The 25,497-nt window shown below is 38.3% G+C and overlaps 1 protein-coding gene and 1 pseudogene across 1 annotated transcript in view; both read left to right on the top strand.

Moving 5' to 3' along the window:
• PTP4A2 (protein tyrosine phosphatase 4A2) overlaps positions 1-20,079 on the top strand; it is a 28,364-nt gene extending 8,285 nt beyond the window's left edge. Inside the window, exons 2-6 of the mRNA XM_070384536.1 lie at positions 8,209-8,905; positions 11,098-11,190; positions 15,069-15,199; positions 16,524-16,598; positions 17,573-20,079. Coding sequence (XP_070240637.1) covers positions 8,810-8,905; positions 11,098-11,190; positions 15,069-15,199; positions 16,524-16,598; positions 17,573-17,681 — 504 coding nt within the window. The 5' untranslated portion in view covers positions 8,209-8,809 and the 3' untranslated portion in view covers positions 17,682-20,079. The remainder of the gene's footprint in view (positions 1-8,208; positions 8,906-11,097; positions 11,191-15,068; positions 15,200-16,523; positions 16,599-17,572) is intronic.
• Positions 158-3,068, top strand: LOC102274412 (tubulin alpha-1C chain pseudogene; annotated as a pseudogene).
• Positions 20,080-25,497: the final 5,418 nt, after the last annotated feature.

Below are 25,497 nucleotides of genomic sequence, written 5' to 3'. Positions count from 1 at the left end.
GGTCATAATTTCTTTTTATAGAACTGATTATTGATTTGTGTACTGGAACTTGATTCTCAAGTTCCCTCCTTAAATGAGGAAGTAGAGAAGTGGGAATAACCAAGGGAGTGACTACAAAACTTTTTTTTTTTTTAATCAGTAAGAAGCATGTTGCTATTTTTAGCTTGTTTACAGATATTTTGGATCCTAATTGGTGTAGAATTTAATGATACCTCTTTATCAATTCCCCAGGACTGTAGTCAGTAAGGGAAGAGAACTAACATTAATTTGAATCGCCTTAAGTTTAGGTTGCCAAATGGCATCTGCTTTTCGTTTGATAAATGCAACAATAGAGGGAAGAACAAATATTAGTAGTACAGAGAGTAGAACTTTGTTTCTGCGGGGCTCTGATGAGTTGGGTAGGTTATGAAAGATGAGTAAAAAGTTCCAGTTTGAGACCAGTTACCCAGAAGATGAGGTTTTTTTTCCTACTTGACGTTTAGTTGGTACAGTATGTGTTTCAGGTGTATAATGTAGTGATTGGACGTTTAAATACATTATGAAATGATCACCTCTGTGAGTCTAGTAACCATCTGTCACCATAAAAAGTTATTATAGTATTATCGACTATATCCCTTATGCTGTATATGACTGACTTAATTTATAACTGGAAGTTGGTGCCTCTAAATCTCCTTCACCTACTTCTCCCAGGCTGTATATGACTGACTTAATTTATAACTGGAAGTTTGTGCCTCTAAATCCCCTTCACCTACTTCTCCCAGGCCCCTGCCCAGAAAATGAGAGTTTAATTAGCAGAGTTGAGTCTTCTTTAGTTTACAAGTCTTAAGATACTTTTTATCTCAAAAGGTCAAAATGCCGTAGATTCAGGAGTTCTTTACAGAGGCATTTCTCTGCTTTTCTTCCTTGATGGTTTTGAAGATTTTATGGTCTGTTGTCTGAATAGTCAGCTATCTGAGAGTTCTTAAGTTACTCAAGGCCTTGACTTTTCCCCCCAAGATCCCATGTCTAATCTTTGGACAAGTCTTTTGGAGTTCTGCTTTAAGGTATATCTTGAAACTGATTCATATTCTCTCTCCTGCTGCTGTTTTGGCTCAGGCTACCATTATCTAGCTCCTGGATTGTAGCATCAAGTTCCTCCCAGATCTCACTGCTTTTCACCCTTACTGCTCTTACATTCTGCCTCCAGGTAGCATCTAGAATGATCCTTTTAAATATAAGTTGTCACTCTTGCTTGAAACCTCTTATTTTCTCTGAATAAAAGTCACATACCTCTGTTGGCCTACAAGGCCCTCTCCGTTTCTCTGACCCTCTTCGTTCCCCTGCCTGGCCTGTCCCAGTAGCACTAGTCCCCTTGCTGTTCCTCGAGCACTGCAAGCGTGGCTCCACCTCATAACCTTTGCAGGAGCTAATCCCTCTGCCTAGAGTGCTCCCTCAAATGTCTTTTTGGCTCATAGGTCTAGGATAAAATGTCACTTTTTTCATTGAGGCGTTTTCTGCTAGCCTTATTTAAAAGTGGAATCCCACTACTTCTCCCCTGGACTCCTTAGTAGTCTGTCAGTGGGAGATCTTCGCGGCCGTCCCCTCCCCTGTTCCAGCCCCGCAGAACCGTACAAGTCTCCGTTATGCGTGAGTGCATCTCCATCCACGTTGGCCAGGCTGGTGTCCAGATCGGCAATGCCTGCTGGGAGCTCTACTGCCTGGAACACGGCATTCAGCCCGATGGCCAGATGCCAAGTGACAAGACTATTGGGGGAGGAGACGACTCCTTCAACACCTTCTTCAGTGAGATGGGTGCTGGCAAGCATGTGCCCAGGGGCAGTGTTTGTAGACCTGGAACCCACAGTCATTGACGAGGTGCGCACTGGCACCTACCGCCAGCTCTTCCACCCTGAGCAACTTATCTCAGGCAAAGAAGATGCCGCCAATAACTATGCCCGAGATCACTACACCATTGGCAAGGAGATCATTGACCTCGTCTTGGATCGAGTTCGGAAACTGGCTGACCAGTGCACAGGTCTTCAGGGCTTCTTGGTTTTCCACAGCTTTGGTGGGGGAACTGGTTCTGGGTTCACCTCCCTGCTGATGGAACGCCTCTCTGTCGATTATGGCAAGAAGTCCAAGCTGGAGTTCTCCATTTACCCAGCCCCCCAGGTTTCCACAGCTGTCGTTGAGCCCTACAACTCCATCCTCACCACCCACACCACCCTGGAGCACTCTGATTGTGCCTTCATGGTAGACAATGAGGCCATCTATGACATCTGCCGTAGAAACCTCGACATTGAGCGCCCAACCTACACAAATCTTAACCGCCTCATGAGCCAGATAGTGTCCTCCATCACTGCTTCCCTGAGGTTTGATGGCGCCCTGAATGTGGATCTGACAGAGTTCCAGACCAACCTGGTGCCCTATCCCCGCATCCACTTCCCTCTGGCCACATACGCCCCTGTCATCTCTGCTGAGAAAGCCTACCATGAACAGCTTTCTGTAGCAGAGATCACCAATGCTTGCTTTGAGCCAGCCAACCAGATGGTGAAATGTGACCCTCGCCATGGGAAATACATGGCCTGCTGCCTGTTGTACCGTGGTGACGTGGTTCCCAAAGATGTCAATACTGCCATTGCCACCATCAAGACCAAGCGTACCATCCAGTTTGTGGACTGGTGCCCCACTGGCTTCAAGGTTGGCATTAACTACCAGCCTCCCACTGTGGTACCTGGCGGAGACCTGGCCAAAGTACAGCGAGCTGTGTGCATGCTGAGCAACACCACAGCTGTTGCTGAGGCCTGGGCGCTCCTGGACCACAAGTTTGACCTGATGTATGCCAAGCGTGCCTTTGTTCACTGGTACGTGGGTGAGGGCATGGAGGAAGGAGAGTTTTCTGAGGCCCGTGAGGACATGGCTGCCCTTGAGAAGGATTATGAGGAGGTTGGAGCCGACAGTGCAGAGGGAGATGATGAGGGTGACGAGTATTAGCATGTCTGCTGCAGTTTCATCTTGGGACTGTATTATTTGTGTTCCGTGGAGCTGCACACTGTGGCCCTGTCTTATCAATAAAGGTGATATTTCCACTTCCAAAAAAAAAATAAATAAAAGTGGAATCCCCCTCTCCCTTCTGACATTGCAGGCTCACTTGCTTTGCATTTTTCTTCATAGCAAAGGCACGTTTTATTTGTCTTTTTCTGTCTACTAAAATATAAGGTCCATCTTGGCAGGAATTTTTGTTTTGCTTACTGCTCTTGCTGTACCTATAAGAATATATGATACACATTGTGTCCAATAAATACTTGAATTTATGAATTCTTAACTAGCTAAATTGCAGGAAAAATGTCTGATCTTTAGTGAGAATGAATTTCTTTTGATAGATTATTCATACTTATTTTAAGGCCAATGCAGATGTCTTCAATGAAGTGAAATGAATTTGTTTTAGGAAAAAATTGTTGCAAGGTTTTAGTCTTGTATGGGGCTTCCCTGGTTGCTCACACAGTAGAGAATCTGCCCGCAATGCAGGAGACCTGGGTTTGATCCCTAGGTTGGAAAGATCCCCTGGAGAAAGGAATGCTACCTACTCCAGTATTCTTGAATGGAGAATTATATACCGTAAAACTTACCTGGAGTCTTATACACTGTATTATGCTTTCATGTTGTCTGCTGTAGAAACAAGCTGACTCAAATTTGCATGACTTCCTGTAGAATTTCTGGTAAGAAGAGTAAACAGTAAATGTATATTTGTTCTTTAGACCTTTGTTTTTAGATTTTATTTTCTAAGATCTAGAGTTCTTTATTGTATATTTACTTATAACCTGCAGTTTTAATTTGGTGAACACTGGCATAACCTATCAAATGGTTATTGTATCATTTACTTTAATTTAAGAATAGAGGTGATTCTCAGTGGAAAGCTTGGTGTGAGTGGTTTGACAGGATTTTTAAAAGGTAAATGCCCAGTAAGTTTGTTGTTTTTTCACTGAATCATGTCCGACTCTTCTGTGACTCGATGGACTGTAGCCTTCCAGGCCTCTCTGTCCATGGGATTTTCCAGGCAAGAATACTGTTGTGGGTTGCCATTTCCTTCTCTAGGGGATCTTCCTGACCCAGGGATTCAACCTGTGTCTCTTGCATTGGCAGGTGGGTTCTTTACCACTGAGCCACTAAGGAAGCCCCTCAGTAAGTTTGGGTTACATTAAGTGGGGCTGATTTTGTAAAGTTTCTCATGCACTTGAATTCTCTATATTTGAACTTAGAATTAACAGTTGCCAAAGCAGGATCTGAATTTTACTCAGTAGTATCTTTGACAAAGAAGAAAGCTGTCTTTCTGGAAATATGTGGGTACAGACTTGGTGGGGACAGAGGGACTAGCCCCCTTTTGAGGCTCTTTGTAATCCAGTGACCATAGCAGTTAAGGTTGTAGTGGAATTGTAAATCATTGTAGAGTTCTTTATCACCCTAGAATTAAAAAGTAAAAGGACTTGCCTGGTGGTCCAGTGGTTAAGATTCCACAGGTTTGACCCTGATTCACATGCCCTGCATGGCGCAGCTAACAGGAAAAAAAAAAGATAAGATATTAAAATTAAGGTAAAAACCCAGAAACTGTTCAGAAGGCATATATTGTAAATCATGCTCCTTCAGCTTCAGTCGCCTCCACCCTGAGGCAATCACTGTTAGCCTCCTCTCTTTGTTACTTTCCAGATAGTCTGTAGGAATGAAAATACATTCAGTACTCACAAATATTTCTTTATATATTGTTCATATTGTAAGCACCTTACTCTTTTCACTTGTTATTGTCTCTTAGCCATCTTTCCATACCAGTTTACGTTGATCTTTTGTTTTTTTTAACCTCTCTGTGGTTTTTTATTTTAACATTGTGCCATAATTAGATGATAAATTGTATTATTTCATGCATTTTGACTTTGGAGTCTCATCTGGGTAGATGTTGCCGCTGCCAGCTGCCAAGTCGCTTCAGTCGTGTCCGACTCTGTGCAACCCCATGGACTACAGCCTACCAGGCTTCTCTGTCCATGGGATTCTCCAGGCAAGAACACTGGAGTGGGTTGCCATTTCCTTGAGTATTGACACTGGATATTTAAACTTGTGACATACGCTCTTCAGAGTTTTAAGTGGTCTCTGTTGTGTTACTGATTTAGTCTTACTGGCAGTGCACAATTCTAGCTTGGTAGGCCTCTGCTTACTTGCTCTTTAGCCCCCTCTTTCTACATTCTTCTTTCTCTTGCCCCCTTCTTTCCCTCTATAATTTAAATGGGTTTCTCTGTCACAGACCATCCTTTCCAATTCTTCAGTGAAGTTACATTCTTTTCTTCAAAATGGAAATACTGGTTGGGAAATGGAAATATCCCAAATTCAACATTTTAAAAGTTAGAGTTGATAACAGATAAAGGGTGAAGGAACTATTTGGATGTGTATTTGAATTTGATCACTGTCAAGTAAACAAGCCTCTTCTACCATTTGGTAAATTAAAACAACAAAATCAATTTTTACTTAAGTAGGTAGAGCAGAATCAATGTTAGAAAACTTGAGAAAGTTTTCCAGTAAAGTCTGCAGGTGCTGAGTTTATGCTAAAATTTACAGCTTTGTAACTTCTGAGTACTTTCCAGCTGTGGTGGGTTGTTTATGATTTTTTTTTTTTAAACAGACTGTTTGCTTTTCATTCTTAAGGGTGTCACAGAAACTAACATTAGTTTATCTGAATTGACAGGTGCAAGAGCTTTTAACAGTTGATGTGTAGTTGAACTTGTGGGGGAGGGGAAGCAACAGAAACTTGGCTTTTATCATGTATCTGTTAACTTTGATAGACCATATTGTTTCATTTGGCAGAAATTCCTTTGCTGGGGATCTCAGTATGGTATTAAGAATTTAAAATCTGGGAATTCCCTGATGGACCAGTGATTAGGACTCAGCGCTTTCACTACTACAGTCTGGGTTTGATTCCTGGTTAGGTTACTGAGACTAAACTTGTGCGGCCAAAAAAGAAAAAAAAAGAATTGAAACTAATAATAAATTATCCTTATCCCTGGAAGTGGTCCTTTCAAAATGAGCTTGGAGGAATAAGATGGGATAAAGGTTGTTCTGTTTGCTGAGCAGACAAACACTGACTCGGTAGAAAGCTTAATGCTAGAGCTGTAACCTTTTAAGCCTGGCCATCACTACAATGCTGGTCTTTCAGTGTCTTTCTCAGCTGACACACACATTCGCTATGATAACATTAAATGAAGGGATTCTAACAGGTTAGAATTTCACTGTGTTTCACTCTGAGCTGCTCACAAACCATTGTTCTTTGAGTAGTTACTTAATAATCTTTTCTCCCCTTATTAAAAGGTCAAAGAATTGCAGATGAACATCCAAGTAAATATCTGAAGAGCAGTTACATTGTCATGAATAAGACTATGACTTAAAAAATAAGTGGTTACCTTCATTAGTCAAAATTGAAGGAAAAATAAGACTTGGCTTCTTGTCCTTGATCTGCTACTAATTAGCAGTATGGTCTTAGTTAAATCTTTTTAATCTCTCTGAATCCCAAACAGCATCTTTTTTCTTTCTTTTTTTTTTTTTTAAGGTCAGTGTATTTGATCTCTTTAAGTTTTGCTAGCTTTAAAATTCCTTGACTGTGCAAGGAATCCTCTGTGAAATGTATAATCTAAAGTGGCTGTGTTTTAGGGTTACCAAATGGAATTATGAATGAGAGTGATGGTGTGTATTATGTTTTTCTTAGTTTGAAGGCAGAAGTTTTGTTTTCACGAGTAGTGGATAACTCAGTTTGCTGGGGTATTGAAGTTTTTAAGATTCCTTTTTTGAGTATCTTATATCTTTCATATTTTAGGAATGTTTTAGTTTCGTGCTTGTTTCTGTGGTAATATGATCAGAAGTATATAATTTACAAAATAAAATGTTATAGAATATTATAAAAAGGAGACTGGAAGATAGAAGGTTAGGCTTGAAAGCTTGAGGCTTAGGTTCATTCTTATCTGTTTAAATTTCTCCCTTCAAGTGCCTCTGTCATCATCTTTCATCTGGTCACAGTGATCTTTATTAGAGTTCTAAGTAAGCATTTACTGGTGGCTTAGGGAAGAGGCAGGTAAAAGAACTTAGACCTTGTTCCTGTTTCCAGAGGAGTTTATGATTATGTTGATACACTGACTGAGCCAGCTATACAGATGACTGTTTTGAAAATTCTGTCACTTCTCTTCTTGCCTTGTTTTTAGTAGGAATTAATATTCGGACAGAAGACTGCTGTGTGAATCAACCTTTAGATGCCTTTGTACTCTTGAGTCAGTGATATGTGAAATAGTAAAAATATAAATAGAACTAGAAATGAGAAAATAGAGGAGTTGTTCATTGGTTGAGTCAGCTGGCATTGTGGTACCTTTGAAAAAATATAGGACTTAACAGAAGACTTGAGTTTGAATTTGGGCTCAACTAATTCATTCACCTTAGGCAAGTCAATTCACTTTTCTGAACCTCTTACGTCATTCTTCATAGGTAGTTAAAAACTACTCAGAGTTGTGAGGAAAAGAAGATAATTTCTTGAAAGTACTTTTTGAACTGATATCATATTGGGGCCAGTGCATATATTTTGTATAGAAAGAATTAAATCCTCATATGGAATTTTGGTAAATATCCTTTATCCATTTATAGATACAGTTTTAATCAGAAATCGTTAACATCACAGCAGAAAAACAAGATCATTGTGAACTTTTTAATGAAAGAGGTTTAATGAAAGAGAGGTTTTAAGTTAAAATCTTTTAATTATTTAGAAATGATTTTTTAAAAACTCAATCATAATCATTTTAAAATGACTTGAGTTAGAAATCTTATTAGTACAGAACTTTATTGAACCTCATTTTGTAAAAAGAAAAGCATACTTTTTTGTGTATGTGTGTACCACATGGCAAGCATGATCCTAGTTCCCTGACCAGGAATTGAACCTGTGTCCCTTGCAGTGAAAGGGGAGTGAAAGTGTGGAGTCTTAACCATTGGACCGCCAGGGAAGTCCTTGGCATACTTAACTTTTGAATCCTCTGATTTTTAAAAAAGCCTTGGTATATACACTTTTATCCTTTTATTGATAGATGGCAATAGTTTCAAAGCAGCACCATTTCAGATGTCTTGAGCTCATAAAAAATATATTCTTGACTTTGGGCATTGTGTTTACTATGCTGTCAACCTCCAGTTCATTTTACTTATGCTTTTCTCCTCCAGGTTTTTCGTTGGAATATACGTTGCACATTTATGGCGATTCTGAGCGTGAGGGCAGACTTCTGCCAGGCTCAGCACAGCGTTTCCGCTGACAAGTGAGCTTGGAGGTTCATGTGCCATAATTAACATTGCCTTGAAGACTCTGGACACCGAGATTGGCCTCAGAAATAGTTGGCTTTTTTTTTTTTTTTTTTTTTTAATTGCAAGCATATTTCTTTTAATGACTCCAGTAAAATTAAGCATCAAGTAAACAAAAGTGGAAAGCGACCTATACTTTTAACTTGTCTCACTAGTGCCTAAATGTAGTAAAGGCTGCTTAAGTTTTGTATGTAGCTGGAATTTTTTTGTAGTCTGAAGGTATCCATCAACAGACATTGAGGCCCAAGTTGAATTTGGATTCAAGTGGATTCTAAATACTTCTGCTTATCTTGAAGAGAGAAGTTTCTGAAAGAATAAACAAGTTGAATAGAGAGAACACTGATTTAGGCATTTTAGTGGTCTTTTTAATGTTTTCTGCTGTGAAACATTTCAAGATTTATTGATTTTTTTTTTCATTTTCCCCATCACACTCACACACGCACGCTCACACTTTTTATTTGCCATAATGAACCGTCCAGCCCCTGTGGAGATCTCTTATGAGAACATGCGTTTTTTGATAACCCACAACCCTACCAATGCTACCCTCAACAAGTTCACAGAGGTAAGATTGTAGCATGGTCTACCTTTTGGTATATAATCCACCTTTGATTTATAGGTAAAGTCACGTTAAAAATTAACACCGTTGTAAAGAAATCTTTTACCACAAAGCCATTTATTTCTGTGGTTGAAGTATGGATGGTCTTTGTTTGAATTGAGCTGAATTAGTTAAAACAGATTTTTAAAAGAACATTTATGGAATTTGGGGATATCTTAGAGATATATCTAGTACTGTGTTTTTTTACTGTATCCTTTCAACATTGTTAACAGTTCTTTTGTTACACATTCAATAATAAAGGTAATTAACATTTATTGAATACTTAGTATGTACCCAGCACTACAATAAGCAGTTCTATACACTGTATCATTTATTCCTTACAATAACTCTGTGAGGTATAGGTACCATTGTTTCCCTCTTATAGATGAAGAAACTGAGGTTCAGAGTGATTTAGTAATTTAGCAATTTGTCTGAATGCACCCAAGTATGTGGTGGAATTATCTCTGACACTAAAACCCATTTCTGCCTCAAATGTTCTGACCACTTTTGATGAAAAGCTACTGTCAAACAACTTAGGAATAGTAACCATCGTATACATGTGTCCAGAAATTTGGGGGAGGGAAAGGTATTAGAGGCAGCATTTTTATGTCAGATCCTGCATTTTTTTCTGTTGGTAGTAGTAGAGAAACTTTTTGTACTTTATTCAACAGACATTTGAATGTAAGCTTTTAAATCATTCTCAGATTGTTCAATTCCAGTGTGATTTCTGTTGATATGTTTATAAAGTAGACTTGGAGAGCTAGATGAATGGCCAAGGATCCTAAATCTACCTCTGTCACTTTACAGATGGCAAAACTGAGTTCAGAAGAGGTCTTTTGACTTGCTGAAGGTCACGAATATTTACCATAAAAAATTTGTACTGGAACCTTTCAATGAACAGCTACTGTAGAGTTCATTTTAATGGGATTTTATTTGTGTTTTGAAATTTTTTAAAATTCCTGACTCAATATATAGCACAACTTCCCTGAGTCTGTTTTATAAAGAGGCCTTTCTGTGAAAAATAAAGTCTTTTACCAATTAAAATAACTTTTCTCTTTAGATAACCAGATGATTGACACTTGTAGGATATCACTGTTCCTGCTTATTTATATTTTAATTCTCTGAGCTTCTTAACCTTGTGTACACAGTGTCCAAGTTGATTCCAAGCCTGTATGCCCTCAGGTTGTTCAGTCACCTTTAAGCCTGGCTGAATTACATGATACTATTTTCAGCCTGTGGATTCCTTGGTCATAGACTCCTGCAACTATAAAAAGATATTGGTGGCATTACTGTAGGGAAACTTTTACATTGTTTTTTGGCCACACTGTGCAACATGTGGGATCTTAGTTCTCTGACCAGGGATCAAACCTGTGTCCCCTGCATTGGAAGGAGGAGTCTTAATCACTGGACCACCAGGGAAGGCCCTATAGGAAAACTTTTAAAGAAGCAAGAATTCTGGATATAATTATTTGTGTTCTTGACTTTGTAATATAAACCACTTTCTAAATTTAATTTCAAAATTACTATTTCTTTAAATTACAAAAAGCAAAAAGCACTTACTACATAAAAAATCAGAAGATACAAATAAGCAAAAGACAATTTAAAAATACTTAACTATTGCTGCCTGCTATCTAGACATTTTTCTCTGTATTTATGTGTATATTTATAAATATACATATAGATAGGATTACACTGTGTATTTAAAACAAAATTTCCCCCAACCTCCTTAATATAGCTGTGACAGTATTCTGTATGAATGCGCTATACTTTCTTAAACCGTTTGCCTGTTTTTGGACTATTAATATTTCTAGCTTTTTACTGTCTCAAACAGCATGTGCTGAACATGCTAGTACCTAAATCTTTGTGTATATCTTTAATTATCTCATTAGTATAAATTTCCATAAGTAGAATTTCTAGGCCAAAGTTTATGTGTGTTTTTAAAGTTTTTGTGTTATGCTACTAAATTGCCCTGTACAAAAGTGAGTCTTATTGATGTTTCCGCTGTGAATACAAGAGTGTCCATTGTCTATGTTGTTATAAGAAGAATGATTTTGATCTTTGTTTAAGAATGAAGTCTCATTTCAATTTATATGCATATGTTTTTAAAGCTTTAATTGCAGATTCTAAAAACATTTCTTTATATTTGTTTTCCTTTAAAGGAACTTAAGAAGTATGGAGTGACAACTTTGGTTCGAGTTTGTGATGCTACATATGATAAAGCACCAGTTGAAAAAGAAGGAATCCACGTTCTAGTGAGTGTGTAGTGTTCTAATTTTTCACTACAAACAAGTTGTACCTTTCAAACATAGATATTTTTAAAACTTGGCGCCCGTAGTTTGTTTTTTAAACTTACAGGAGATACAACAATCATAGCAATCTAGTAAAATTCCTTTGGGTTGGCAATTTTGTTCATTTGTACCCTTAAAATCTACAGATGCAGAGTATTTTCAACAAATAAAAGGCAAAATTTAGCGTACGCTTATTTTAAGAATCGGAAATTTCATTTTTCTCTAGGCAATTAACGTGATATTTAGCTTTTGTTTCTAGGCTACTGGTTTGAATCTAACTTTTCCATTAGACATTCTTAAATCACGTGGAAATATTCTCTCTCACTTTGCAAGTACAGATTGGTTACTTAATATTTTATATTGTAGGAGTCCAGTTTATATCGGACACAGGATAACTTGTAGGAGACAAAAAGGTGGGAGAAAGGAAAAGAAGGGAAAGGGAGAAGCCATCTAGCTTGAGAATAATTAACATAGTCTATGATATTTTGGGGTAGGTTTCTAACAAGCTTTTGTATGATTTGATTTCTTTCATAGTTCAGTTTGAATATAGTGATTGGAATTATTTTAAATTAAGTTTCTCCTTGCCCCCTAAATATTCTATTAGTGGAAATAGGAACCTCACATTAGGTGAAATTTTATACTTTATTCTCTAAAAAGTTGTCTATATTAGAGTAGCACATATTTGATTGACCCTGTAGTCTTGGTGTCTTAGAGCTGTTTGACATAGTTGTGGGAAGGCATTGTAGTGCAAAGACAACTAGAGATTTTTGAAATGATTGGATAGGAAGAAAGTACTAAGCAAGGTAATGGTACAAGGTTATGTTCCTGTTTTTTGATTGCATTGGTTACTAGTTGAGAAGGCAGTTGATGCAAAGAAAATGAATGTCCTGTTGGTAAGGCAGTTGTCTCATACCTGATCCGTAAAGTTTCCTCACCTCCACTTTGGTGAAAACATAAAATCTAAAAAACCAAACATTATGGTTTATTAAGAAAATGTATTTTAATAGTATGACATGGTAATAATACTTTGCTTGCATTCCTATTTCCGAATGGCTTTAAGGTCCTCTGGCTGGATCACTGGGAATAAGTATAAACATGGGTAAATGTAGCCCTATGTTTTAAAAAAACAAAAACAGAATTTTAACTTCTGAAATTAAACCAAAATACAAGTTCTTTTCCTGTATTGTAAGTATGTTCTTTAGTGGGTAGATGAGAAATCAGTTTGTTTTGACAGTTGGCAGGGTGAGAAAATGAACTGCAGAGTGACCGTAGTCTGTTTGAATCAGTAATGTTGGTAAACACCTTTATAAAATAGAACTAAAGAACTTGAAGTAGTTTGTAGAAGATAATGGTAGATCTGAGATTTATTCCAAGCCTTTAAATCTAGCCTTTTGTTTTGAAGAGCTGTGATCAGGTAAAATTAAAGGTCTAACTAAAGCTTGAAAAAAAAGGGACATTTAGAATTAAGCTTGGAATTTCTTTTTTTTCCTAGGCAGAAATTTTAATTTAAGTGTAATCAATAATTTACCTTTGCTAGGTGAAGATATCCAACTTGAGACCTTTCAACACTTTGACCAGTGTTCTTGTAAATCAGAGGCTTATTAGAAAAGACTGATGGTTTCAACCATCAGTTTGAAGTTCAGTTCAGTCGCTCAGTCATGTCCGACTCTTTGCGACCCCATGAATTGCAGATGCCAGGCCTCCCTGTCCATCACCAACTCCCAGAGTTCACCCAGACTCACGTCCATCGAGTCAGCGATGCCATCCAGCCATCTCATCCTCTGTCGTCCCCTTCTCCTCCTGCCCCCAATCCCTCCCAGCATCAGAGTTTTTTCCAATGAGTCAACTCTTCGCATGAGGTGGCCAAAGTACTGGAGTTTCAAGCTTTAGCATCATTCCTTCCAAAGAAATCCCAGGGCTGATCTCCTTCAGAATGGACTGGTTGGATCTCCTTGTAGTCCAAGGGACTCTCAAGAGTCTTCTCCAACACCACAGTTCAAAGGCATCAATTCTTCAGCACTCAGCCTTCTTCACAGTCCAACTCTCACATCCATACATGACCACAGGAAAACCCATAGCCTTGACTAGATGAACCTTTGTTGGCAAAGTAATGTCTCTGCTTTTGAACATGCTATCTAGGTTGGTCATAACTTTCCTTCCAAGCAGTAAGCGTCTTTTAATTTCATGGCTGCAGTCACCGTCTGCAGTGATTTTTGGAGCCTCCCAAAATAAAGTCTGACACTGTTTCCACTGTTTCCCCATCTATTTCCCATGAAGTGATGGGACCGGATGCCATGATCTTCGTTTTCTGAATGTTGAGCTTTAAGCCAACTTTTTCACTCTCCACTTTCACTTTCATCAAGAGGCTTTTTGGTTCCTCTTCACTTTCTGCCATAAGGGTGGTGTCATCTGCATATCTGAGGTTATTGATATTTCTCCCGGCAATCTTGATTCCAGCTTGTGCTTCTTCCAATCCACCGTTTCTCATGATGTACTCTGCATATAAGTTAAATAAGCAGGGTGACAATATACAGCCTTGACGTACTCCTTTACTACTTTAGTGGATTTTTGATAGAAACTGCTCGTATGAGTCAGTAAAGGCATGTTTCATACTGTTTCTTAACCAGATGCATTTCAGAGTTTTAGAGGAAGTAAGCTCTTAACTAAGATACTGGTTTTACTGGTATTTACAGTTAAACTCTAGCAACATTTATGATAACAACACTGACAGCTCTTTAATTATGGGGTATAGTTGACAAACGTAATGTGCTGTCGTGGCTAATGGCTACATGAAGTGCTCTAGTGGTGCCCAGAGTAAGGGCAGGATCAGTTTAGTGTTCTGTCACTTTTCTCTTTTTCCTTCTCTAGTATCTTAAAGTGTCCTTATGCAGTCTCACTAGAATAGTATTAAAAAATATTTCCAGTGTCTTTGCATTTCTGTCCTTGAAGCTAGATGGGAGAGAGGGTATGTAACTCGTGAATCTCCCTTCTCTCCTTTCTTCAAAGGTGACTTATGTTGATTTCTCAGAACCTTGTGTTTTGGTAACAAGGAAGATAAACTCCTGCCTGTATTGTGAACTCACATGGGGTTGGTCTTAATTGAAAAACAACCGAGATCAATGAATATTAAAGGAGAAAGGAATACTTGAGAAAATGGTATTTTTTTCTCAGGATTGTATCATGTGGCACTGTGCTTATAAAATGGGATATGTATAATTTAGGCAGAGCTTTAAAAATATTTGCTGCTTGACTTTTACCAAATACATATGTAAGCACAAAGATCGTAGTCTGTTTCTGTTATGGTCTGCTGTTGGAAATTACTTATCAGAGAGTTTTGCTCTAAAGAAAAGATACTTGTAACTTAGAGCTACTTAGAGGGTAATCTTCAAAATTACTTTTGTTTGTAGAGAACAATGAGATACTAGTTGGTACACTTCTTTGCCAGACTGGACTTAAATCTTATTGACAGGTGTCGTGTCCTCTCTTACTTTGTCTCAGTTTTAATTTTAATTTTCTCTATTATGTCTAATTATTGCTCTATTCAGATAAGATGTTTGAAGAATGCTAGCCTCTTGTCACTATGATAAGAGTTATTTCCAAAGATAAAGTTCGATGCTTTTGATGCTGGCTGTGCTTCATTGAGAAGGCTGAGTTGTTTGGCATGCTTGAATTTTGATCTTGATCATTTTTCAGAAGTGATCAGAATTGTGTGATTAAGAACAGGTACATGTTAGTACAGTTAGTGCAGGTAGGCCTCTCGTGTGTATGGTGTAGCTGTTGTGCATTAGGATGTTCATCCTAGAGAAAGTATCAATTTAATTTCAAAGATCTTTTCCTCCTAGGATTGGCCTTTTGACGATGGAGCGCCACCCCCTAATCAGATAGTAGATGATTGGCTAAACCTACTAAAAACCAAATTTCGTGAAGAACCAGGTTGCTGTGTTGCAGTGCATTGTGTTGCAGGATTGGGAAGGTAAGCTCTTCTCCTTTTGTCTGTGAATTCATTATCAAAACTTTTACTTTGGTAGAGATGTGTATTTGTTACACTAAATACTAAATTGCCTGAAAGGAAATGAGAGTAAAAGCTGGTGTCATGATTTCTCAAAGTAACTTAGGTTTCATTGTTTGTCTGAGTCTGATACTATACTAGATTTAGTGGGTGATGGTTCTCAAGTTGTTTTGAAACTGTTTTAATGTAATTTTCTTATCTTTGAGCCAAAAATACAGCTTTAATTCAATATGTTAGTTTTTTCTCCCCATTTCCAGTAATCAAAGGTTTAGGTCTTTTAAATTGACAACAATGGTAAAATATCTTTAGATTTGAAGAATTTGTACATGGTTCATTTTGGTCTGAGATGAATAGGAAATTAATAGATAAAGAGCAGATGGTTGAACCTTAAACTCTTCTAAGGAAATGTATGGAGAATGAAAATTGACTTTGATTTTAAAAACTTTTCCCTTGAGCATTTCATGAAATGGTGTTGCAACACTCAACAACAGTAGATTGTCAATTTATGATCTGCACTTTGACTCAAAACATTAATGAAGGCTGCTGTTGCCTCATGGTGGTGGTGACTCAGGCTGTTACCTCTGCTCAACCCTTTTGTTGTTTTCCTTTTTGCAGTTTAGTACAGTTTCTTCTTCAGTGTCAAGAAGTTTCAGTTCTTTTCCTGACGTGGGGACATTTTTTAAACTAATAGCTGTCTTAGTTAGGTAGCCAGTCCAAAGTTAGTGCTCTGTAATGGACTTTTTAAAAACATTGTTTCGTTTGTTATATTAAAAAAGAAAAAAAAAATACATATATGTGTTGATATAGAAAGCAAATCCTAATTACCAGTTCTCTGACAGTCCCCTAGCTCATAGAAACGATTTTGTTGAGGAAATCTAGCACTGTTTTCATATTTGGTAAAGAAATGATAATAAATTGATTTGTAATGAAAATTCTGAGACACTCAGGTTAATACATCTGGTCATTTACTATGATAATGCTTAAAGATCAGTGGATTTTTGGTGATATAAAATGATGGGAAATTTAAGATACAACGTGATAATATTTTAAAGAGTAAAGATCTCTAAATAAAGGATTAAATTTTTGTGCTTTTTACTAAAAATAGAAAATAACCTAGAATCTATAATTTAGATATTTTACTATGTAGGAAAATATCTGATATTTTAGTATATAGGAATAAGGAAAGCTCAGGCTTTAAATGGTTTTGATAATATGTAACCCTGGGTTTTAAAGAATCCTTTAATTCCAAAGACCTGTGGTTAACTTACAAGTGAGTGTTTCTCCGCAGGGCACCTGTGCTAGTTGCACTTGCTTTGATTGAATGTGGAATGAAGTACGAGGATGCAGTTCAGTTTATAAGACAGTGAGTATGAAGTTTTATTTTCCGAAATACATAAAGCAAAATCATACAAGAGGGAGCAATTATAAAAAGTATCCAATTATAGTACAGAGTAATTTGCTGTCTTTGGCTTAGAATGTTGTTTGAAGATACCAAAAATAGCAAGCGATAAAAAGACTCACAGTAACACTCTGGCTCCCAGATTTAAATATTTTCTCATTTAGATGGCAAATTTGGACATTGTAGAATATGTCCAGTATATGACTTGAATATCTAGAAATCTTTAAAATGAATAGCTAGGTAATGGAGTTTCAGTGATCTAGTGCTTCTTTTAATAGATGTCCAAAATGCCTTACAGATGTAACTCTGTGACAAAGAGGAAAGGAAGAAACCAGAGGGAGTAATCACCTAGGACTCTGAAGTGACCTGTTCAGTCACAGAATCAGGATGGTAGCGCCCAAACAGAATCTTGACATCAGTCTGGAATAACAGGCTGTTTTGTTCTTTCTTTGGCAATTATTGTCTTGCCCTTTCTCTTTTTAGCCTTTTCTTACCAAAAAAATTAAAAAATGACACTTTGTGACAAAGGGTATGAAATGTATGGTAGCACCTCTTGGAAGGTAACGTGTTTCAAGGAATGTCATCTGTGTCTGCTGCTTTATATAAATATTTGCTCATTTATCCTAAATACTTGCTGCCAATTCTAATATGAAGAATATATTAATTGGGAAGAATATAGTCAGATGTCTTTGGATAAACCATTCTGATACTTATTAACAATTAATAGACTCTAATGAGAGCAAAGAAAATTTGTCTATTTTTCATTTAGGAAGGCACAGAAATTTCATTGTTCATTTCAGCCCTTTCTCATAGGAAGTGATGTATGGGAAATATGCTGGTTTTCAGCTGTGTAGAGTTAGAAAGGCCATAGGCCATAAATATGCATGTCAGGCAGCTCTTTTTTTACATGATAAAGTTTGCCATTCTTGTATTTTCAGAAAAAGAAGGGGAGCATTCAATTCCAAACAGCTGCTTTACCTGGAGAAATACCGACCTAAGATGCGATTACGCTTCAGAGATACCAACGGGCATTGCTGTATTCAGTAAAAAGAAGTGTATACGAAGGCTGACTTGATTGTAGCATTTAGAGGGAACTCTTGGTACCTGGAAATGTGAATCTGGAATCTTAACTGTGTCATCAAAGTAGTGATGGATTCAGTACTCCTCAACCACTCTCCTAATGATTGGAAAAAAGCAAACACAAATCCCTCTATAACGTGAATAAAATGTTTAAGAAAAGAAAAAGAGAAAGAAAATAGGGATTAATTTAGTGAAGGATGATTTTGCTTCTAGTGTTGAGTTTGAATTTCTGCCAGGATTGAATTTATTTCAAAATCTCCTGTCTTTTTTAACTTTCTCAAAATAGGTCTCTAAGGAAAACCAGCAGAACATGAGCCTCTGCAGAACCATCTGTTTGGGGAGCACAGTCTTCCATTATGCTTGGCACACAGATATCCCTGTTGTGGGATTTCTTTCTTTCTTGGGGGAGGGGGGTGGGGGGAGATTGGTATATTTTTCCCTTCTTCTCACTTTCTCCTATCCCTGTTTTTTTTCCCCTGATACAAGTTGTAGGTGGAATAGGAGAAGCCCATGTTGCTATAGATGTGTGTGCAGTCTGGCAGCCTTAAGCCCACCTGGGCACTTTTAGGAAAAAACAAACAAAAAACACCAAAAAAAAAAAAAAAAAAAAAGAGGCAGTGACATATATATTGTATGATCCAGGTGGTTCTTAGTCTTTACTGATGATGGGGTATTCATGTTAGTTTCTTTTCTTGAAAACCCTATTCAGCATTAGGCAAAGTAGCCAGGAATTTTTTGTTTTGATAAATTTGTAGGGAAATGGCATTTTAAGAGGAGTCTCTCTTCTCAGAGAGCTTAGCTGAGAGTCGAATTCATCTCTTTTCCAACCAATGAAGCTAAGTGGATGTCCCAGAGATGTTTGTTTCAGAAGGGGAGTACTCCAGGCCATCACTAAAGATGTGTCCAGGCAGAGCCTTAGTACACTTTCTACACCTTGTAGAACTGTGGGCTGTAGCATTACTCTGATTTTCTGTCTGATGATGTCAGAGAATGCTGGTAGTGTAAAGTTTTTTATTTTAGGACTTATTTGTACTCTGAATTTTCAGGAACAGTCAAAGGAGTAGCAGCAAAGACACAATATTTTAGACCTGAGAAATGCCTGAAATGGGTATTTTCCAAACTGCTCCCTATATGTACAGTTCAGTTTAACCACTGATTGCCTTGTTATTTTCTTACTAGGTTCTTTATGAGACTTAAAAAAAAATTTTTTTTTTGCTGGTTCAAAACCAACAATGCCTAGTGAGTATGTGTCCACAGGCCATAACAGGGTTAGAAGAGAGACATAGAGCAGCAAAGGGACTGTGGCTAGTGCAGTGGTGTAGTGTCATTTCTGCAGATTCTTTGCTGGGTTTAATGTACTGATCTAGAAAAGCTGTTTTTCTGCTCCTTTGCTGTTGTGACCAGGCTGCATTGACAGAGCAAGTTGGATGATACCATCAGGGGCTCTTGCACTCTCCATTTGAATATTGCATAATTAATAGTGCTCTGCTTCTAAGGATTTGAATGGAGTCTTAGGGTCATCTTGTCCTGTTGGAATTTGCTATGCAGAGCCTTAAACTTCCCATTTTGTTAGGATCAGCTAGGCCAGTAGGAATGGACCAGGACCTTGTCTCACACTGATGATACCTCAGATGTTGGCTGGCTATGTGAACTGCCTATTTCCTGTGCCGAGCTGTTTTTGATTTTTAAATAAAGGAAAATCTGTAGATTCTCTCCTCCCCTGTCCCAAAAAACAAAGCAAAATAATGCTTTTTGAAATTGTCTCTAGGATTTTAAAGTGAAAAAATGATGGTACTATCCAAAGTTCTTTATTTCAAAATCTGACAGTGGATTCCTTTAACATAGGCTCAAGATCAAAACAGCATACCCTCTAAGCTCAGACAGACTGTTGACTCCAAGGGTTTTGATCAATACCATAACAAACCTTTTTCCTTTGACATACTCTGGGTTTTGTTGTTTGGAGGGAGAGAAGAAGGGAGGGGGAGAGGAAGGGGGAAGAGAGAGAGAGAGAGTGTGTGTGTGAGTGAGCGAGCGAGCGAGCGAGTGTGCAGTACCCACCAGTAACAGTGCCTGCCTGAGTTAGGAAAGTGACATTCCTGGTTCTGTATGAGGAGAAGGGTATGTACAATAACATGCAACATCAGCCCTCATATTGTTGTAAATTACAGAATAATGTTAATTGTTCTCAAAACTGGATTTTCTTCAAAATTAAAAAATTTTTTTCTTTCGGATTTAATGAAGTATTGCTAGCTGAAGCCAGTTTGACATGGTGAGAGAGATGTCAGACTGATGAAAGGTGTGCAGCCTGATTTAAAACCAAACCCTGAGCCCTTTTAAAGAACAATAAAACATATTTTACATGCTCTTTGTCTGTGCATTTGTTCTCTGTCTTCAGGTTGAATTTCATTTATGTCTGCTTAGAAATCTTGGTATTATCAAGGCTTCTTTTGGGTCCTGCTTATAATTACTATAAGGAGGTGAAATAACCAGATGTTGGCAAGTTTGAAGATTTCATGCCTCCTGGGTGTTCAGTAAGGGCAGACTTAACAGTAGTTGGGATACATGAGGTTCACTTGCTGGTTCAGTTCTTGGAGGTAGCACTGTAGGAATTCAGCATCTCTTCTCATCTCAAAGGATTTGTTTATTCCATAGAGTTTTGATGAAGCACTGAAACTTTTTACTGGAAAGCTTCAAGAACAGTGAGAAAGGAGGAACTTAATGTATCATTTGATTTGGGGGTGGGAAATCTCCCTTAAACTATGGGTGGACATCTCTCCATCCATCTGGATAACAAATTCATGGGTGAGGTACTGAGAATGAAAAAATAAGACACTGATCCCACTTTGGAGGACCTCTGTCCAGAAAAGGAGCCAGATATGTAGACAGTGGTTACAGAGCTATGTGACTTAACAGTTCACTGATCTTTCACTTCATGTCTTTCATTATGCAGCTTAGACTCTGTGGTCCAGTGTTAGAATCACTTAGCTACATAGTCAATTGCCTTGCCCCATCTCTTGCTTCATTATACTTGCCTGGCTGAACTCCCATTTTTGGTTAAGATCAATATGGCACCTCTGCAAGTTTAGTCAGCTGAACCTGCTGGCACAGTTTCTGTGTTTTAAAGTCACAATCTCAAGTAGACCTTAGTATCATCTGATGATCCTATTTGCATTTCACTGTCCCATTTACTCTCTTGGTACTCTTGAAACTAAAATTTTTCTAACTCTCACTCTCAACCTATGACCTCACTCTCAACCTATGACTTTTTTTTTTTTTAACTTAGAAAATAGAAACAAATTCCACAGGCTCCTACCGTCACATCCTTGTCGGGAGTACTTTTGAGTAGTTTCTTAATAGTAGAGCCTTGAAGGGATTATACAAATAGCATGTTAAAGTGCTGTGACTATAGCACCTGTAGAAAGAGTGATAATTTACTAGTAAGTATTTGAGCACCTGCCACATACTTATACTATTCTAAGCACTTAAGATATGGTGGCAAATAAATGCCCTTACAGGGTTTAAATTCTAGTGAAGATAGATAATAAATACAAAGATAAGTAATACACTTTCAGATAGTGGTTAGTAACTGAAGATATCAAGAAAGTAAAAGGGGTTATTGATGGGGTTATGTATGGAGTTAGATGGAAGGGTCAGGGAAGGTCTCTGATGAAGGTAAGGGAGCCAACTATGTGCAAATGCTGTGTGAAGGCAATGGAAGTACTTTCCAAGCAGTGTAACAGCATGTTTCAACTTGAAACACAACTTGTATGTTCAGGAGGTAGCAATGGGTGGTATGGCTGAAGTCCAGCAAGGAGTAATGGTGAAATTTAGGAATAGACCAAATTGTGTGGATTTGAGGAGGCTGGAAAGATTGGGGTCATATTGTAGAGGGTATTGCATATTACAGCAAGAAATTTGAAAGTCTATTTTTTACTCGGGAGGAAACATCAGATTCACCTATGTGGTTTATTAAAAATGTCCATGTTCAGGCATCACTAAGGTCATTCAGAGACATTACTTTGCCAACAAAGGTCTGTCTAGTCAAGGCTATGGTTTTTTCCAGTGGTCTCACAGTGGTTTCCTCACATGTATGGATGTGAGAGTTGGACTATAAAGAAAGGTGAGCACCAAAGAATTGATGCTTTTGAACTGTGGTGTTGGAGAAGACACTTGAGAGTCCCTTGGCCTGCAAGGAGATCCAACCAGTCCGTTTTAAAGGAGATCAGCCTTGGGTGTTCTTTGGAAGGAATGATGCTAAAGCTGAAACTCCAGTACTTTGGCCACCTCATGCGAAGAGTTGACTCATTGGAAAAGACTGACGCTGGGAGGGATTGGGGGCAGGAGGAAAAGGGGATGACAGAGGATGAGATGGCTGGATGGCATCACTGACTTGATGGACATGAGTTTGAGTGAACTCTGGGAGTTGGTGATGGACAGGGAGGCCTGGCATGCTGCAATTCATGGGGTCGCAAAGAGATACGACTGAGCAACTGAACTGAACTGAAGGTCATTCTGAATCAGTCTTGAGTTGGTAATATCTTTGGGTAATGAGGAGCCTTTGAAGGTTGGTAAACATAACAATTACATAGATCTGTGCTCAAAAAGCTTATTCAAGAAGTCTTTATATTAGGGTTTCCCTAGTAGCTCAGAGGTAAAGAATCCACCTGCCAATGACGGAAACAAGGGTTTGATCCCTAGTCTGGGAAGATCCCACGTACTGTGGAGCAACTAAGCTTGTGTGCCAAAACTCTTGAGCCTATGCTCTGGAGCCAAACAGCAACTACTGAGCCCATGTGCCACAACTGAAGCCTGTGCACCCTAGATCCCATGCTCCGCAACGAGAAGGCACCAAAATGAGAAGCCTGTGCACAGCATCTAGACACTAAACCCCACTCACTGCAACTAGAGAAAAACCCACACAGCATCAAAGACCCAGCACAGCCGTAAAATTATATTAAAAAGTCCTAAAAGTAGAGGCCATACCTTTTATGAAACTCAGTTGCTGCAATACTATGCGTGCAATAAATAACAGCTGAATGAATGACAATGTTTTGGAGAGAGTAGAAGCTGAGAGACCATTTATGGGTGGTAGGCTTTCTGCTTCATTGACTACTAAAGCCTTTGACTGGATCACAACAAACCCGAAAATTCTTAAGAGGTGGGAATATCAGGCCACCTTACCTGCCTGCTGAGAAACCTGTGTGTAGGTCAAGAAGCAACAGTTAGAACCGGACAGGGAACAATGGACTGGTTCAAAATTGGAAAAGGAGTATGGCAAGGCTGTACGTTGTCACCCTACTTATTTAACTTACATGCAGAGTACATCATGAGAAATGCTGGGCTGGATGAAACACAAGCTGGAATCAAGATTGCCAGGAGAAATGCCAATAACCTCAGATACACAGATGACACCACCCTTATGGCAGAAAGCGAAGAGGAACTAAAGAACCTCTTGAAAGTGAGAGAGGAGAGTGGAAAAGCTGGCTTAAAACTCAACATTCAGAAAGATAAGATCATGGCATCCAGCCCCATCACTTCATGGCAAATAGATGGGGAAACGATGGAAATAGTGACAGACTATTTTCTTAGTCTCTGAGATCACTGCAGATGGTGACTTCAGGCATGAAATTAAAAGATGCTCCTTGGAAGAAAAGCTATGATAAACCTAGACAGCATATTAAAAAGCAGAGATATTACTTTGCTGACAAAAGTCCATCTAGTCAAAGCTATGATTTTCCCAGTGGTTGTGTATGGATGTGAGAGTTGGACCGTAAAGAAAGCTGAGCACTGAAGAATTGATGCTTTTGAATTGTGTTGGGGAAGACTCTTGAGAGTCCCTTGGACTGCAAGGAGATCCAACCAGTCCATCCTAAAGGAAGTCAATCCTAAAAGTTGATTGGAACGACTGGTGTTGAAACTAAGGCTCCAATACTTTGGCTACCTGATGCAAAGAGCTGACTCGTTGGAAGGAACCCTGATCCTGGGAAAGATTGAAGGCAGGAGGAGAAGGGGATGACAGAGGACGAGATTGTTGGATGGTATTACTGACTGAATGGAGATGAGTTTGCGCAAACTCCAGGAAATGGTGAATGACAAGGGAAGCCTGACATGCTGCAATCTATGGGGTCGCAAAGAGTAGGACATGACTGAGTGACTGAACAACAACAAGGTTGATGATGGCTTATAGTAGGCCAGGAGATGTGTTTTTAGTGTTGGGGCCTCTGTCTCCTCTGCTGCTTTGGGCTTGAGGCAGTCAGGAAGACAGAAACAAGAGGATGACACTAGCCAGTATCTGCTGAGTATAACTGGCTTCAGAATTTCATAAGCATTATCATTTAACCTTCTTAGGCTTCCACTCTTGCTAACTGCTTGATTGTACTGCTATAGTAGAATGGGATGTTTATGATCGCATTGCTCTGGGTTTTCTTACTCAGTGAATCCCTATTAATTGAGCTGCATCTTTATATTAAGTGTGGGGAGTGAGGCAGAGAGGAGTGCAAGTGTCTGTGTGAACAGCAGTTCTCTCTAGTCAGTGGATTTAACTTGTGCAAATTGTGTGTAATGGGCCCTACCAGCAACAGACCAGGACATTTGAGCAGAGTGGTTTATAATTTATAATTGGCTTTCTATTACTGTTGGCTGATTCTCCTGCACAGAGAGTATTACTCCAGGATTGGTATTTGATTTAAGAAATTTTCAAATTGATTTTATCTTCAGTGCATTAATGCGTGGCCTAAATTCTTGCAGAAGCATTAGATAACCAGCCTGGACATGCTTTAGCAATCGTAACTGGATCTGAGCTGGCCATGCTACAGCTTTTATTCAGCATAGATAAATCACTTTTCTGAAAATACTTCTCTACCTAAGCCCTGTGACATTTTTTTTTTTAGGACACTGCAAGTTTAGGCCCCTTGAAATTGGAATATATTACCCAAATCATGCTAAGACACACAAACAGAAATTTGTTAACACAAGTAGATTTAATCTCTATCTTCCTGTTGGAACAGAATACATAAATATACAAGGAATGATGTGGAAATCAGCCCAATTTTCAAGGGTGTGCAATTGCAATGCCTTTTGAAATCCGGAAATATGAAATGTGATTCCAGTAATGAAAATGCTATAAATGTAACCGAGTACATGAAAACCTGGAGGATGTTCCGCGATTTCATGAGGATCAGCATAGGTAAATGTTTTTAGTGAAACATTTTTTTTTCACCTGTGAAGTGCAGAATAGATCACAGCTGCACAAAAATACCAATTAATCATCTTCTAATGCTTTTATGTAAATGATTATATTTGACTTTCGCTTAGAGTTGCCATTAACACCTGGAACCCTAAGACTGATAACAGGTAAAATTTTAATGAATACATAAATTAGAGATTTGAATCATGTTTAGATTAATTTATAACACCTTTATTCATCACAAGTCCTCTTGAAATCTAAAAATCAAAAGATGAGACAGAAAATAGAGAAGAAGAGATAGCCTTTGAGCTTATTAATTTTTTAGAGGTGGGAAAGGATGACTAGGAAATGCTAAACCCTCACGTGTTTTTTCTGCCTTTTGCAATAATTTGCCCAGATGCTAGGCCTGTGTGTCCTGTGGAGGACTTATTTTCTCATGCCCTGAGACAACACTGATCTTTTTTTCTTTCCTTTTTTTTTAATGAAGATTTTTCTTCTTATGCACACTCCTTGCTTTAGAAAAAAAAATTTTTTTTCCAGAATCAAAGTCAAAATCGGCTTACTGTAGAAACTTTGGGAAATACAGAGGATGTGGAA

Source organism: Bos mutus, chromosome 2 (genome assembly GCF_027580195.1).
Source record: "Bos mutus isolate GX-2022 chromosome 2, NWIPB_WYAK_1.1, whole genome shotgun sequence".
In the NCBI taxonomy this organism is placed as follows: domain Eukaryota; kingdom Metazoa; phylum Chordata; class Mammalia; order Artiodactyla; family Bovidae; genus Bos; species Bos mutus.
This window is presented reverse-complemented; position numbering and strand designations above follow the sequence as displayed.